Raw genomic sequence first — 17,435 nt, forward strand, 5'->3', positions numbered from 1 at the left:
CAACATATTGTTTGCCTTTCAGTCTGTCTTCTGTTTCTATTATAAGATGTTTGGCTCCTTATTTGTCTCCATCTGAGGTGGCACTTTACAAATAAACATTAGACATCTAATGATACACAGGTACCGAAACAACAATCCTACTTTGTGTATTTCGTTCATTCAATTTGTAGGTTCTATTTTTACAATGTGAACTTCTCCAATTTCTGTGTTTTGTGAACTTGTAGGAAAGCATTATTCATTCTGCCTTCCCTCTGTGGCGAGGATTTATGTTGTCAGACACCCATCCTCGTGAGCAAACCACAAAAGTGTTAGCAATACAGTGGGTGCCTCTCTAAATGCTGCTGCTTCCACAGCCGCCCTCTGATACTTGGGGCTTAGCAACCTTTAGTAAAGACTACTTCCCTGGTGGAGGATCATCGTGGAGGTGCAGATATTGGTGATAGGGTCAAAATCTTTGGTCTCCAATCCCAAGGCGAACAGAATGAGAGGGCAGCTTGTCTTCATAACATTCCTATCCTGTGTCTGCAGGCATGGTGAGTAATGCAATGCTGCAATCTGCTCTTCAGTATAGATTTCAATTCAATTACATGTTTTAGTGTTAGTCAGTCTATAGCCGGAATAGGCACTTGCCTATTGCTGTAAAATGTATGCTAATCCGAAAGAACAGAAAGTAAAGCGTCACACTGGCCTGCAAAGACTGGAACAGGATTGAGATTGTTTTTATAGGATGCTGTAGGTCCAAAGGTGCTTTTGTTTTTTTGACTCATGCAGGATACAATTCACAAATCCATTTATACATCTATCAGCCATTTACATGTGTCCACGGTGTGATTTGCAAGTTGAATTTTGTAATTCGGAAAATGTACATTTGCACTTGCAATACAATTTACTCATGTGTAATTTAATGTAGGAGTAGTGGAAGGGCTAGTGTGGGAACTGGGGTGAGGAGACCACGAAAATGTGGTGAGCACGCCCAAGCAAGTGAGCGTGAGTAATGTATCCTCTCAGGCAGAAATGTACCCTTTGAAAAAGCAGGTGTAAATGCTCACACAAGGTGGAAGGTGAAGTCTCTATGACTGATGGGGAGCAGGGTAATGGGTTTCTCAACCTAGCTAAATATTTTTCTTGGGAATAAAAAAAGTTATGACATCCAAATGCACTTTTGGTAAACATTTACGCAAGCACACTGTGCATGTGCATGTGCACCATATACATTTACGCACATGCAACTATACCACACCTGTCTCAGTTTCTCAGGAGTACTCCTTGAATTCTTTAAAAAATACTCAAATAGAGGTATAAACCCATGGGAGTAGATTTACTAATTTGGTTGTGTATCAGGCGCACCTTTCTTATTGTTCATGGGCGCTTTGGATGGCTTATGGTCTTCTACGATGCCAGGATGTTTCTCACAATTTTCTCAAATAAACTTCGGCCTTATTTATGAGTCACTTTTATGCCACATTGTGCCCTATTTACAAAGTGATGTAGCTAAGCAGATGCTTCACTTCGTAAACCCATGCGCTACATTACATGTATGCAGGGTGGGAGTTCCCCTGCAAATTGCCTCATAGAAGTTGGACATTGAAATCTATGAGATTTCAGTGTTCCACTTCTAGGACGCCATGGCGTCAATATCTTACGCCTATCTCACAGCAGGAGTAAGACTGGTGCAGGCATTTTCACAGGGGGCTTGCCCCATGTGAAAGGACACATTGCTCAAGTTGCGTCTGTTTTCAGACACACCCCAGCAATGCAATGTTCGAATGTTACCATTTGGCTTCATTCTCATTCTCTCTCATTCTCTCTCATTCTCTCTCTCTCTCATTCTCTCTCATTCTCTCTCTCTCTCTCTGTCTCTCTCTCTCTCTCTCTCTCTCTCTCTCTCTCTCTCTCTCTCTCTCTCTCTCTCTCTCTCTCTCTCTCTCTCTCCATGTTTGTTAGTTTCATCCTCGAGACCCATCTCTGCATTATAAGGCTTGCTCTCCTAACATTCACATTCAGCAGTTATTTTAGAAACATCACCCTGCCTTTTATCTCATGTGAAAACTGATCCATTCACGGATGTCAAATGCGTCTTTTGTTCCTTAATCATGATGTTTACCTACATTTCAAAGGAGGCTTGTTCACCAGTCCATTTGCCGAAGAGGCTTGCCAAGCCTTCACAGTCACATTTGGCAGTAGTTTGTCACGAGGTCTCGCCTTTGTATAGAATCTTTATATTTTCCCTCGCAGAAGCCAAGGTTGGACTGGCAGAACCAGGCATCACGTGTTTCCCGGGAAGGCTGGAAGGGTGGGGGCTGGTTTTGTAACTTAAGAGCTGTTTTGCAGCAGTGCTGCAATGTCTGCCTCCAGTAAAACAAATCAATAGGCCAGCATAATCCACAAAGAACACTTTTGTTTCCATCTTTCATGTGTTTTTAAATATGGTATAGTTTTAAACGCACTTGCTGCAGAGCGACAGTAAAAGTGTCAAGATATCTCTGGTGATTAATCTCCCTGCTGGTGTGAGCTGGAGTTTTGTCTAGAGGCAGTTTTGACTCATCTAAGGTAGGGCAGAGGGTTAATATGCCTGCTGCAAAGAATGTGTACCAGCAGATCATATGTGTATTTTTTGTGTATAGCTCTGTGGGTTACTGCTTTTGTCACAGACATCCTTTTGTTACTGTGCAGTTCATAAATTACAATGATAATCTAGCACAGTGGAGGAGCCTAGCGCGCAACCAAGATGGCCGCGTAGGTGCGAGGCTCCCGAGGACCACCACGACCTCCTGAATTAATCCTGGCTATATCCTGTCCTTGTTGAGGGGACTGCATCGGTGAACCCGAGCTGAGGCGCCATCCGTTTTTCCTTTTCGAATCGGACCCCGGACACCGGTGGGAGCACCGATTGAAGGTTGCGGCCTTCTCCGCGCTGGCCCCCCGGATTGGAGTAGTGGGGCGATCCGGGGACAAAGCGAACAACAGCGGCGGGCAGGGCTGGGCGACTCGCGTATCCCGTGCTTTCACTTTCGCTTTTGCGCTCTCCTTGCCCTCAAGCGAGGTAGGGTTGCGGAGCGGGGTGCGCTGGTGTGGCCTTGTCCAGGTGTCCGGCTGACCCGCCGGCCGTGAGTCGTCCTGCGGCCCAGTGGTCGCCCTCCCCCCCCCCCCGGAACCCGTGAACTGGTTTACCGGCCCTTTCGAGGAGATTGGCACGACGGTGGGAGAGCAGGCATGTCCACCAAACAAGATGGCGACCGGGCGAAGGTGAAGACGACCCGCCGCGGCCCGGCGCCTCAATCCAACAGTATGGACCGCTACACCCTCCAGAAGGGATCTCCGGAGACATCGCGCACATCCCCGGCGGGCCCGACGGAGGCATCTGCTCAACCGGTGGATCTGACCCTCCGGGACGTCATGGGCGCCATCGCAGAGATGAAGGCCTCGGTGGACCAGCGCTTCGACACCTTAGCGCAAAAGATAGACTCGGTCCTGGTGGATGTTAGCCTTGTGAGGGCTGACTTGTCCAAAACCAACGACCGGGTCGATTCCCTGGCCCACACCACAACGAGCCTCACGACGGACGTGGTGGCCCTCCAAAAGGAGGTGCGCCGGCTTGGCCAGGTGAGCGCCCTGATGGACCGGCGACTGGAGGATTCCGAGGGTCGGGCCCGGAGGAATAACGTTCGCATTGTGGTAGTGCCGGAGGGACGAGAGGCGGAGGCGGCAGATCTTTTTGTGGAAGAATTGATCCTTACCCATCTTCAGCCCCGGGGGCTGAGTAAGCTTTTTGCGGTGGAACGTGCTCACCGGGTCCCTGGGGGCAGACCTAAGGCCGGTGCCCCGCCGCGGCCTCTCATTGCCCGGATTTTTAATTTTCGGGACAGAGACGCTATCCTGCAGACCTCCAGGCAACAGGGACCGGTCAAGCTTGATAACATGGATGTGCATTTCTACCCAGACTTTACTCCGGCGGTCCAAAAACTGAGATTGAGTTTTCTCGGAGTTAAACGTCGCCTACGGGACCTGAACCTTAAGTACTCAATGCTTTTTCCAGCTAAGCTAAGGGTGGAGGTGGATGGGCGCACGCACTTTTTTGACCGACCCGAGGCGGCTGGGGACTGGTTGGACACTCTGCCTGGAGATCGGGCCGAGGGGGTGGGGGGGGTGCGGTTGGCGGGGAGGGCCCGCCGGATCAGAACTGAGGGGTGAAGAATAGGCCTTGCTCTGGACAACATTCCTTTACCATTTACTGATCGTTTATGTTCCCCTCCGATGGAGGTCGTGTGGGGTCTGTTGGGGGCTTCCCTCCTCCTCTGGGGGACTAGTTAGTTTTTCATCTATGGGGCGACAGGCACACTGCACTTTGGGGGGGCTGTTTGGGCTCATGCAGGGGTGCAGGGAGGGGGGAGTTCTGTTGGGATGGGGGGGTGGGGGGGGTGTGTCGTTTGTTTGCACCGCAAGGCAAGCCCTTTACTGTATTGTTGCTCTCGAGATGCTCTGTGGGGGACGACTGATTGCTTCTACGTATGATGGGGGGTAGGGATTTGACTGTGTTGTCATGGAATATTAACGGCCTGGGGGACAGGATTAAGCGTGGTGTGGTCCTGCAGTACCTAAAACGTATCTCACCGGATGTTATCTTCCTGCAGGAGACACACCTCATAGGTAACTCCTTTCATGCCATGAATCGGCGAGGCTATCGTTTGGTGGCCCACTCGGGCTTCACCTCGGGCTCGCGGGGGGTGGGTATCATGATTAAGAACTCGCTCCCGTTGGAGATTGATGAGGTGCGCCATGATGAGAGGGGACGCTACGCTGTTCTGGTGGGTAGAATGGAGGGTAGAGTGTTTGTTTTTATATCAGTGCCTGGGTTACAATCTACTACATTTGCGGATTTGGGGCGCCTCCTCCTGGACCTCCCGGGTGGCCTGCTGGTGGTTGGGGGGGACTTTGATAATCTAGCACAGTGAGCTATGAACTGCTATCAAAGAGCTGCATGCAAACTGCATAGCACAGGTTAGAAAGTGAGGGTCAGATTTACAAGCCCCTTGCACCGCTGTAGCGTCACTTTTGTGACGCAGAGGCGGCGTAAAAATTGCAGCCAATTTACAATGTGACGCATCTAGGGAGATGCGTCACGTTGTAAAGCCCTGCGTCACATTATACCTGCAGCAGGTAAAATGTAGGCAGGGTGGGCAATCCACCACAGGAAAGCCTCGTAAAAGTGACGCAGTGAAATCTACAAGATTTCACTGCGTCACTTCTAGGACCCCACTGCGTCAAACCTTACACCTGCTTGAAGCAGGTGTAAGGAGTGATACAGTGTAGTGGGAATAGAGTCGCATCATGCTTGCAACACAACTCCAGCAATGCGTGACTTTTGCCCCAACAGATGCGTCAGACTTTCTGATGCATCTGTCAATCCTTGCGCCATAGTGCACCATATTGTAAATACGGCGCATTCATAGTGGCGCAAGAGTTTCTCAGGGTGGTGCAGGGAAAATGACGCATCTCTACAGATACGTCACTTTCTTGTAAATCTGCCCCTTAGTTTTTTTTCTGGACTTTCATTACACTAATGTTGCTAAAAAGGGTGTGCTTGGATCGAAATTAATTATTATTAGTAAATGTAACCCTAACCACTGTGTTTTAGCGTTTCAGTTACTATAGTAACAGTTGAAAGGTGCATAAATCTCGCGTCATAAAAGATGCATAACATAGTACAGTATAATTCCTTGTATTACAGTACATACATGATAATATTGGTACAAAAATGACATATTGCTACCCAACATAGTATCGTACAGATGGTATAAAACGGGCATGAACAGCAGAGACATATAAGACTAAATAATTGGTACTGATGTCGAAGAGCATGCTATTGATTGCCATTGGAGTCACGCATAAGTACATAAGTATACACGAGTCACCCATACTTATATACATATATATATATGAATGAGCAAAGTGTCCTTGCGGGGGGAGCGCTTCAAGCTGGTGCCGGCCGTGAGGTAGGACAACCTCACAAATATTTTCAAAAGCAAAAGGAAAGCCGCACTCTTTCTGGATCTTGGTTTAGTAAGTTTTAATGACCATCTTTATTACCAACGCGTTTCGAACTCCACTGGTTACTGATCACGGTATTAACAAGAGTCCATCATTTGTTTCTACATTTATACCCACTGATCCGTCCTGCTCGCAATGAAGCATTCTGGGAGTTGTGGTTTCAAAGCACAACTATACATATATTTTTCATGCTTGTTTCCCAAAAACATACTTGTATATTTACATTTTTACATTTTAAAGTGTCTTATGAATTGGCACGGAAGTCCGTAGTCCATGACTGACAGTTTCAGTTATTGGTACATGTAACCAATTACACATGTAAGCGGCAGAGTGCCGAGGATGATAATTAATGTCAAACAGTTGTTCGTCAACCAGTTTGTCTTGATGCGATCATGCGGCTTAGTGCCGTTTGTTTGACAGGTTGATCTGTGTTTTAATGCGGGCTGAGTGCCCCTGTTATTCAGCTTTATCATACCTATAATAAGTAAGAAAGGTGGGAACAGCTATGAAAACAAAGAAAAAAGAATTTTTCATTAATACATTTTGAATTGTCTGCTGGTAGCTCTATCTGCATGCTGAATTTTTCAAGTGATGCAATTTCTAAGATCCAATGTTAAAGATGGATTTTAGTCTCTGAATGACGTTTATAAGTGTACATAAAGTTCCTCATCCCCATTGAGCCCATGAGGGATTCGAGTTTTGAAGCGGATTATTAGTTTAGACTCCAGGCGTCTCAGTCTTTCAGTTCTGTTACCTCCTCTCTCATGGTCAGAGATCATGGCGATGCCTGAGTAACTGATGTTTCTCCATGTTGAGCCGACATGATTCTGCAGGTGTTTCGTCAGAGCATAGGACATGTCTTTATTTTGGATCGCGCGTATATGCTCCAGAATACGCTTCTTAAGTGGACAGATGGTTGAGCCTATATATCGCTTCCCACACGAACATTCAATCAGATATACCACAAATTGTGATTCGCAAGTTATCGAGTTTTCAATTTTGAAGGTCTGATCTTTAGGATCCTTTAGTGTTCTTAAGTTTCTGCCTATCTTGCATGCTTTGCAGGAGGTGCATTTTGTAAATCCAATTTGTCTTTTTTCCAGCCAAGATTGCGTCTTGATGTTTTGAAAATGGCTGTTTACGAGGGTGTCACATAGCGATGGAGCTTTTCTATAGGTTATCATCGGAAAATTCCCCAGTGTTGGGCCAATGTCAGAGTCTTTTTTCAATACATTCCAATATTTCATTAAGATTTTTCGGATTTGGAAGCTTTCTTTTGAGTACGTTAGTATTAGGCGGGGTGCCTCTTCTTTAGTTGACTCTTCCATACTCACTTGATTTTTCAATGTGTTTTTGGCCGTTAGTGTTTCAGCTCTGGTCTTCAGTCGAGCTTTTGTTTCTCCACGTAAGATGTCTCCATGTTTATAGCCACGTGCTGCAAAGCGCTGTTTGATGTCCAGAAATTTTTGTTCCATTTCCTGAGGTTCGGAACAGTTTCTCTTCATCCGTATGAATTCGCCATACGGAATGCTTTTTTTTAGAGAAGGTGGATGAAAGCTCGATCCGTGAAGGATACTGTTTGTTGCTGTCTTTTTGCGAAAAACCGTGGTGTGTATTTCATTTGACTTGATGTACACTTTTGTGTCAAGAAAGTCGATTTCTTCTGATTGTATGTTGTAGGTGAATTGCAAACCTACATCATTAGTATTGAGGATTTTTATGTAGTCCGATAATTTTTCTTTAGGTCCCTTCCAGAGCAGGAAAAGATCGTCGATGAATCGGAGCCAGAGTACCACATCTGTAGTGTATGGATCGTTTTCTTCTCTCCAAGCTATGTGTCTCTCCCACCAACCCATGGTGAGATTCGCATAGCTTGGAGAAAATGAAACTCCCATAGCAGTACCGCGTTTTTGGGAGTAAAGCTGTTTATTAAATAGGAAGACATTGTTGGTGAGACATAGCTCGATCATTTCCATGAGCATGTTCGTATGTCTTAGTTCTCCAATTGGTCTTTGCTTCAGAAAATACTCCACAGCTTTTAATCCAATATTGTGGTCAATGGATGTATACAACGAGACTACATCGATCGTGGCTAAAAGATAGTCTTGTTGCCATTGAGTCTCCATCAGGATTCTTAAAAAGTCACCTGTGTCTTTGATGAATGAATTTAATGTTGGAACAATGGGAGATAAAAAATAATCCACATAGTTTGCTAGATTTTCATAGAGGGACCCACAGCTTGAAATTATGGGTCGCCCTGGTGGTTTGTGCAGGGTTTTGTGGACTTTCGGCAGAAAATAGATTGTCGGTGTCACCGGATTTATCGTTGACAAAAAAATTTTTTCATCTTGGCTGAGCAATCCTTGCTCAAACCATTTCTGTAGTCGAAGTTGAAGGTCGCTGATCATGTCTGGAATAGGGTTAGAATTAAGTTGGATGTAATTGGTTGCGTCATTTAGCTGGCGTAATGCTTCATCAATATACGCTTGTTTATCTAAAATGACAATATTCCCCCCCTTGTCAGCAGGTTTTATTTCGATTTTGTTGTTGTTTTTCAATGATTGTAACGCTTGACGCTCTTGTATGGAAAGATTTTCTTTCTTTTTGAATTTGGTGTTTTCCATTGTTTCTAATTCCGCCACCACTAAGTCATGAAACATGTCTATCCGATTCCCTGGATGTAATGCTGGACAGAATTTAGATTTATTTTTAAAATTAGTGCGGGGGTGAATATTCGTTGTTACATCCATCTCCTGTAGTATTTGTGTGTCTGATAACTCTGTCTCCTCTATCTCATTTGCTAGTTCATATGCAGTTCTAAGTGATTTAGTTTCTGCTATGGTAAGTCCTTCAGATCTTGGTAACATATCACATGCTCCAGAAGAAAGGTTTTGTGTTGGCGTTTTTTGCGGTAGTTTTGCAAAAAAAAAATTTTAACTTCAGTTTGCGGACATATTTGTACATGTCAATTCTGGTTTCCACAGAATCTGAATGTTTTTCTGGGCAAAAGGTAAGTCCTTTATTCAATAAGGTACGTTCGGCCTCTGATAAGTTATAGTGAGATAGGTTGATTATGAGATCCGGTTGTATTTGCATGTTGTGTGTGAAGTTTATTTTTTTGTCACTGTTCTGTTGCGTAGAAAATATTTTTGTTTTTCGGCCTCGTCTTGTTTTTCTCCGCGGCCCCTGTTTCCAGAGAAGCCCCTTCCGCGAGCTCTTGTTCGACCACTGCCTCGTCCTCTCCCTCGTGGCTTTGGATTTTGTTGGTCCTGGTAAAGCATTCTCATTTCTTCTAAAAAAGAAAGCTTTTTGATCGGTATTCCCACAGATGAGTTTTCTCCATCACTTTGTTCTCCCTCTGATTCACTGGGTGTTGTATAAGGGGATTCTCGTGTGATTGGTTCATTTTTGTCCCAATTTTGTTTCATGAGATCAAACCTTTTCGCAAATGTAAATATTGTCCCATTTGCATAATCTGACTCATCTCTTCTAAACTTGCGTTGCTTTCTTTCTTGGACTTCACTTTCATGTTTGTCTAAGTTTTTCTCCATCATGGAACGTAGTTTGTTGATGTTTTCTTCCTCTTTGTCATGTGATTTGATAGACTGTTCTATTTCATCTATTTTTTCATGTAATTCTTCTACGTTTTTTTTGGCGTATTTGATGATTATCAACATCATTCTGCGCGAGCAATCCATATTGTTTTTTCCCCATTCATCCAACATTTCAGGGCTGGTGTCGGGGTGGTTGGGTAAAGTGAATATACGTAGTCCTCGCGGTACAAGATCGAGTTCTACATATTTTTCCATAGTTATTATTTCCCAACTGCGTGAGATTTCTTTCCGGAGTAGTTTCTCCAATTGATTAAATAATTGTTTTATTGTGGATGCTTCTTTTGGTAAGGTAGGATTATTTGAAGACGTTGATGTACTTGGAGATGACTTGACAAACATGCTCTCTGCTTTTTCCAGTCTTTTTGCTGCTCTTTGTTCCATGATTATTCAATTAATTCACCAAAGACCAAAGACCGTAATTTAGATGAGCCCCTTGCAGACAATTACTTCGGTATTGAACAGTTCAGTATTCAGTTGGTACTAAATAATATGAAGATGGCTGCAACAAGTGCAATGTTCATAAACGGTCACGTTACTTATCCAGAAAAATGTATCATTCAACGCTTCCGGGGTATTGTACTCCGAAGAAGCTTATGTACATTCGCTCAGCGCTTTGACATTGGTTACATACAGCCACGGCGCGATTGCTCGCTTACCTGGGAGACTCCCGGACGTAGTGGTGTCCTCCGACGCCGCTCGCCGGCGCTCTACCAGTCGTTAGCTGTTGCTTTTCACCGTTGTCGTTTGCTTCAGATCGTCCACGATTAAGGCGTTAGATTCCGGCTGAACATGTAGAAAAAGACCGACGTTTGTTATTCCCTATGTGAGGCAATAGGAGCATTTCACCCGTCTTTCCAATAGCTTGTTCTGCCAGGACGCTGCTGTTCACGGTTTCCGATCTCTTAGCGCTGGGCTCTCCTCCGAGTTTCAAAATGAATGAGCAAAGTGTCCTTGCGGGGGGAGCGCTTCAAGCTGGTGCCGGCCGTGAGGTAGGACAACCTCACAAATATTTTCAAAAGCAAAAGGAAAGCCGCACTCTTTCTGGATCTTGGTTTAGTAAGTTTTAATGACCATCTCTATTACCAACGCGTTTCGAACTCCACTGGTTCCTGATCACGGTATTAACAAGAGTCCATCATTTGTTTCTACATTTATACCCACTGATCCGTCCTGCTCGCAATGAAGCATTCTGGGAGTTGTGGTTTCAAAGCACAACTATACATATATTTTTCATGCTTGTTTCCCAAAAACATACTTGTATATTTACATTTTTACATTTTAAAGTGTCTTATGAATTGGCACGGAAGTCCGTAGTCCATGACTGACAGTTTCAGTTATTGGTACATGTAACCAATTACACATGTAAGCGGCAGAGTGCCGAGGATGATAATTAATGTCAAACAGTTGTTCGTCAACCAGTTTGTCTTGATGCGATCATGCGGCTTAGTGCCGTTTGTTTGACAGGTTGATCTGTGTTTTAATGCGGGCTGAGTGCCCCTGTTATTCAGCTTTATCATACCTATAATAAGTAAGAAAGGTGGGAACAGCTATGAAAACAAAGAAAAAAGAATTTTTCATTAATACATTTTGAATTGTCTGCTGGTAGCTCTATCTGCATGCTGAATTTTTCAAGTGATGCAATTTCTAAGATCCAATGTTAAAGATGGATTTTAGTCTCTGAATGACGTTTATAAGTGTACATAAAGTTCCTCATCCCCATTGAGCCCATGAGGGATTCGAGTTTTGAAGCGGATTATTAGTTTAGACTCCAGGCGTCTCAGTCTTTCAGTTCTGTTACCTCCTCTCTCATGGTCAGAGATCATGGCGATGCCTGAGTAACTGATGTTTCTCCATGTTGAGCCGACATGATTCTGCAGGTGTTTCATCAGAGCATAGGACATGTCTTTATTTTGGATCGCGCGTATATGCTCCAGAATACGCTTCTTAAGTGGACAGATGGTTGAGCCTATATATCGCTTCCCACACGAACATTCAATCAGATATACCACAAATTGTGATTCGCAAGTTATCGAGTTTTCAATTTTGAAGGTCCGATCTTTAGGATCCTTTAGTGTTCTTAAGTTTCTGCCTATCTTGCATGCTTTGCAGGAGGTGCATTTTGTAAATCCAATTTGTCTTTTTTCCAGCCAAGATTGCGTCTTGATGTTTTGAAAATGGCTGTTTACGAGGGTGTCACATAGCGATGGAGCTTTTCTATAGGTTATCATCGGAAAATTCCCCAGTGTTGGGCCAATGTCAGAGTCTTTTTTCAATACATTCCAATATTTCATTAAGATTTTTCGGATTTGGAAGCTTTCTTTTGAGTACGTTAGTATTAGGCGGGGTGCCTCTTCTTTAGTTGACTCTTCCATACTCACTTGATTTTTCAATGTGTTTTTGGCCGTTAGTGTTTCAGCTCTGGTCTTCAGTCGAGCTTTTGTTTCTCCACGTAAGATGTCTCCATGTTTATAGCCACGTGCTGCAAAGCGCTGTTTGATGTCCAGAAATTTTTGTTCCATTTCCTGAGGTTCCGAACAGTTTCTCTTCATCCGTATGAATTCGCCATACGGAATGCTTTTTTTTAGAGAAGGTGGATGAAAGCTCGATCCGTGAAGGATACTGTTTGTTGCTGTCTTTTTGCGAAAAACCGTGGTGTGTATTTCATTTGACTTGATGTACACTTTTGTGTCAAGAAAGTCGATTTCTTCTGATTGTATGTTGTAGGTGAATTGCAAACCTACATCATTAGTATTGAGGATTTTTATGTAGTCCGATAATTTTTCTTTAGGTCCCTTCCAGAGCAGGAAAAGATCGTCGATGAATCGGAGCCAGAGTACCACATCTGTAGTGTATGGATCGTTTTCTTCTCTCCAAGCTATGTGTCTCTCCCACCAACCCATGGTGAGATTCGCATAGCTTGGAGAAAATGAAACTCCCATAGCAGTACCGCGTTTTTGGGAGTAAAGCTGTTTATTAAATAGGAAGACATTGTTGGTGAGACATAGCTCGATCATTTCCATGAGCATGTTCGTATGTCTTAGTTCTCCAATTGGTCTTTGCTTCAGAAAATACTCCACAGCTTTTAATCCAATATTGTGGTCAATGGATGTATACAACGAGACTACATCGATCGTGGCTAAAAGATAGTCTTGTTGCCAGTGGAGTTCGAAACGCGTTGGTAATAGAGATGGTCATTAAAACTTACTAAACCAAGATCCAGAAAGAGTGCGGCTTTCCTTTTGCTTTTGAACATATATATATATATGATAATTTTTCGGTATAACAATATGTTATAATATTTCTGTGACTTCAAGAGTTTCTTTTAATAGATCTACTTGAAGTCATAACTACTGTGTTATGTTTTGAATCCTGAGTTTGTGCTTCTCCAGCCCATGCACTCTTAAAAAAGCCTACACCGCGTAGTGCCCTTTGTCTTATGTAACATTTTCTATATACTTTATTACACATGTATTATTCAGTCTCTATGTGTGTTTGATGTAAAGTGCTCCAACACCATAATCTGGTATGAGAGGCTCTTTATAACAAATGAAATACATGTGACAGAGGGGCAATGGAAAGAAGAGGAGCCCTGTTTGAGGGTTTAGAGAGGGAATCATTGAAGAGCCCCAATAAAGATTGTCATATTCTGGTGCACTGTAAGCCCATCACTTACTATGCTTTAAAAGCTAATACAATTGAATGTTTAATGAAAAATTAGTTGTATAATGCACCATTTTTAGACAAATTTTCCTGGGGGGAGAGCCCCCCAAACCTTCCTTGTAGTGGTCGAGCTCACTTGCTGCACTCACTCTCCATGCAACGTACGGAGCTGGTCTGACAAAATTTGCCAGGGCTACGGATTACCTACACTGCACTAGGTTAAAATATTTACATCACTTTGCAAGGCTTTTCATCCTTTAATGAGGTGTTAATTTTGACCTATCATAGCACAGCATTTTTAAATTTGAAAATTCGTAAAGAACATCTTGTATGAGGCATAACCATGGTAAAACAAGCACAGGCAAACCATTTTCATAGGTGAGTCACGACATAGAGACCAGGGATCACACTCACTCCCTCCCTCTAACCTGGATGGATCACTATGCAGTAATGTGGAATTTAAGCCTGCAAGGAAGAGCCCTTCCAATAGTACGTAAGTCACTTTAGGCTAACCGTGCATGGCATAAAAATCAAGCTACTGATTTTAATAATCTATTAACACAATCACTTCCTTCACCAGACACTAACTTAGACCAGATGGCAGAGGATTACTCCAACTGGATTAATTCTACTCTTAATGACACCGTCCTAGTTAAATATTCAGCCAATAACAAAAAAAGATGTTCGATGAGACACTCAGAGCCGCTAAATAGAATTGTAGAAGACAAGAGCGTAAATGGAGTACTGAATGTAAAGAAGAGGAGAGGGAAAAATATAAAATCTAGCAAGTTAAAATCTATCTTTGCGGCCAAGTCAAGATATTACACAGAACAAATAAAAACAGAAAAAGAACGTGAATAAAACTCTCTTTCAAACTATAAAAAAATTGATTACACCTATGGTAAACAATATAGCAGTTAATAACCAAGAATTTTATGACTCTCTAGCTTGCTTCTTCCAGGAAAATGTCATTATTATTTTTCAAAATGTTACTAGTGGTTGTTCTAATAATATAGGCAAAATAAGCCTGTCAGTTTTGGTCACTATGTACCCCCCAGCAGAGCAGATTGCAGAGATTATTCCCAACATTAAAGCAGGATCTCCACATAATCCTTGCCCTCCGAAGATTGTACATTTAGTACTAGAAGATATAGCACGTAATCCAGGGCCAGATTGGGAATCCAAAGAAGCCCTGGCAAATTTTGTCAGACCAGCCCATACGTTGCATAGAGAGCAAGTGCAGCGAGCAAGCTTGACCACTACAGGGAGGGTTGAAGGGAGGGGGTTCCCCCCAGGAACATTTGGCAGAAAATGGCAAAAATGGTGAATTCTACGACACATTTTTTAATATACATTCTATTGTATTTGCTTTTAAAGCATAGTAAATGATGGGTTTACAGTGCATCAGGATATAACAATCTTTATTGGGGCTCTTCAATGATTCCCACTCTATCACACTCGAACAATGCTCCTCTTCTGTCCATTGCCCCTCTGTCACATGTATTTAATTTGTTTTCTAGAGCCTCTCATACCAGATTATGGTGTCAGAACACTTTACATAGAGTGTGACTATAGGAGGCTCCCACCACAAACATTAGGTAATGAAAATTATGTTTGAGGTGGTATATGGTGTCCCTGCAGTCATGTGTGCCATCACAATTGCATGAGTGCTTTAAATGATTGCATTTCTGTCACTGTGTCAGTCAGATGTACCACCTTAATAAAGGATACTTTTGGTTTATCCTAAGGCTTTTTTACTCATTGAGCTGGATCCAAAAAAATGAGTAATTTCTAAGAACCCTCTCAGGCCAGCCCCACCCTGAGGTCGAGTTTGCCCTGGTCGTACCACCTCACCAGGGTGAGACGAGGTAGCAAACGATGAAGCATGCCACCTTACGTGAGTGAGCCTACCTCGTCAAATTCTTAGAATTGTCTTGTCTTTACCTGGAAGGATTGTAGCAGTAGGCGGTGAGACTGAATTAGCTATAGGTGTGCCAAGGAAATTGTTCCATGCACCAGTAGAGTGTCTCACGCACATGTTTGTGTTCTGAAGAGCTCTTCAATTATTCCCTCACTATCACCCTCCAACAGTGCCCCTAATCTCTCCATAGCCCCTCTGTCACATGTATTTAATATGTTTTATAGAGCCACTCATACCAGATTATGGTGTCGGAGCACTTTACATCAAACACACATAGACACTGAATAATACATATGTAAGTCAGTTTAGAGGAAATGTTACATAAGAAAAAGGGCACTACGTGGTGTAGGCATTTTTTAAGAGTGCTTGGAGTGGAGAAGTACAAACTCAGGATTCAAAACGTAAGACAGTAGTTATGACTACAAGTAGATCTATTAAAAGAAACTCTTAAAGGCACAGAAATATTATACCATATTTTTTTATACAGAAAAATATCACAAATTATACCACATCTTAATATGTTTTTTATATAAAAATGCATCCCCGTAAAATTACAAAAATATTTTTTAGATGTGTTTTAATGTTTTAATATTGCCAATAATTTGCACATTTAGGTTAGGAGTACTGTATAGCACATAGCACTTTGTACTTGCATATGCACCCTATTATACATTACTGTCTCAATAGCTAGCATTGGTCATCTTAAGCAGCCTAAATAAATGCAGCCTACATGTATAACAAATACATCAATTTAAGTAATAGGAAAATCTCACTATGGCATTATGGATTATATTAAATACTGATGTAATAATGATTAAATCACGTTTTAAGGTTGAACATTCAATGGTGCATTCATGCAGATAGCAAACCAATTGATTATGGTTATATCACTTGCATTGCTAATGTTGACTTCAATCTGGTTTTTACAGTATGTAATATTTATATAAATACATATTTTTATATTTATATTTTTAAATAATTTTGTATAGTTTTACACATTTTTATGCCACATTTCCAGTTAGAATTCTAATTTTAGGATGTACTGCACTATAAAGTCTGTTGCTGTCTTTAGTATAAAGTGTTGCCGGCCGCCATCATTTTTATGACAAAGCTAAGCTTTGCAAGTAATGTATTGGTTTTTAGGCAAACGCAAAAGAAAGACTTAAGGATTTGAGTCTTTTTTTCACAGTTGTTTTTAGGTCATGTGACACTCCAGGGTGGTATAAATATAATCACGGCAACACATTTCCACATGTGATCAAGGCCGGTGTATCGGCCAAAACGCGTAATGACTTTTACCGTTCTGGAATAAAAGAATTTTCGCCTAAACTGCAGAGGAGTTTGTGCTTCTCATTTCCAGTGCTACGGGTGGGAGGAAAGCCAAGCAATCGAGTGTATATGTGCGCGCACGGTGAAAAACCTTGAAAAAAAAAATTATAATTAATAAATACATAACTTAGCATTTAAAAAACCGTACAAATTCCCTAAAAAAACCATAGGTTTTACACACGTTATAGTTAGGAATTAGCATTTAAAAAACCTTGCAAATTCACTTAAAAACCTATGGTTTTTTAAGTGAATATATATATATATATATATATATATTCCATATGAAAACACCCAAATTTGGAGGCCCACATGCGGTGTTTGAATTTCTTTATTTCTGCCAGGCAGCTCGACAAGAGACTCCATCTGCACAATCAAAGTTTTGCCATGAATCTCCCCTACGCGTTTCGGGCGTCTCCTCACCCTTCTTCCAAGGTAATGGCTTTCGTGGAGCGGCAGCAAGCAGGTGATTAAATTCAATTGACAGTCCCGCCCAGTGGGCGTGTGCTAGGTGCATTGTGGTAATCCAAGTCCTAAAACCGTATTCCTCTAGAACGGAGCTGCTACGAACATCGTGGTTTTCAGTAAGGAGAGAATACAGCATCGAAGTAGCATGGGTGATGTGGCAACTCACTGTGGCTGATTGAAACTTTTGAGGAGACTGGCGGCTGGCCCTACTATAGGACTTTACTATAAAGACTCCAATAACCAGAATGCAACTTATGCACACGCCCACTGGGCGGGACTACTGAATAAACACCTTAAGTAACACCTGCGAGCTGCCGCTCCCTGTTGCCATCCCTCTGAAAAAAGGCGATATGAGCCTGAAACGCGTCGGAATTTATGGCGAAAATTAAGCTGCACTC

The 17,435-nt window shown here is 42.5% G+C and overlaps 1 protein-coding gene across 1 annotated transcript in view; it reads left to right on the plus strand.

Annotated features, from left to right (window-relative positions):
- Positions 1 to 348: 348 nt before the first annotated feature.
- The window catches only part of SIGLEC15 (sialic acid binding Ig like lectin 15), a 187,543-nt gene continuing 170,456 nt past the window's right edge, over positions 349 to 17,435 (plus strand). Inside the window, exon 1 of the mRNA XM_085640695.1 lies at positions 349 to 533. Coding sequence (XP_085496821.1) covers positions 482 to 533 — 52 coding nt within the window. The 5' untranslated portion in view covers positions 349 to 481. The remainder of the gene's footprint in view (positions 534 to 17,435) is intronic.

This window comes from Triturus cristatus, chromosome 2_1, assembly GCF_964204655.1.
Source record: "Triturus cristatus chromosome 2_1, aTriCri1.1, whole genome shotgun sequence".
In the NCBI taxonomy this organism is placed as follows: Eukaryota; Metazoa; Chordata; class Amphibia; order Caudata; family Salamandridae; genus Triturus; species Triturus cristatus.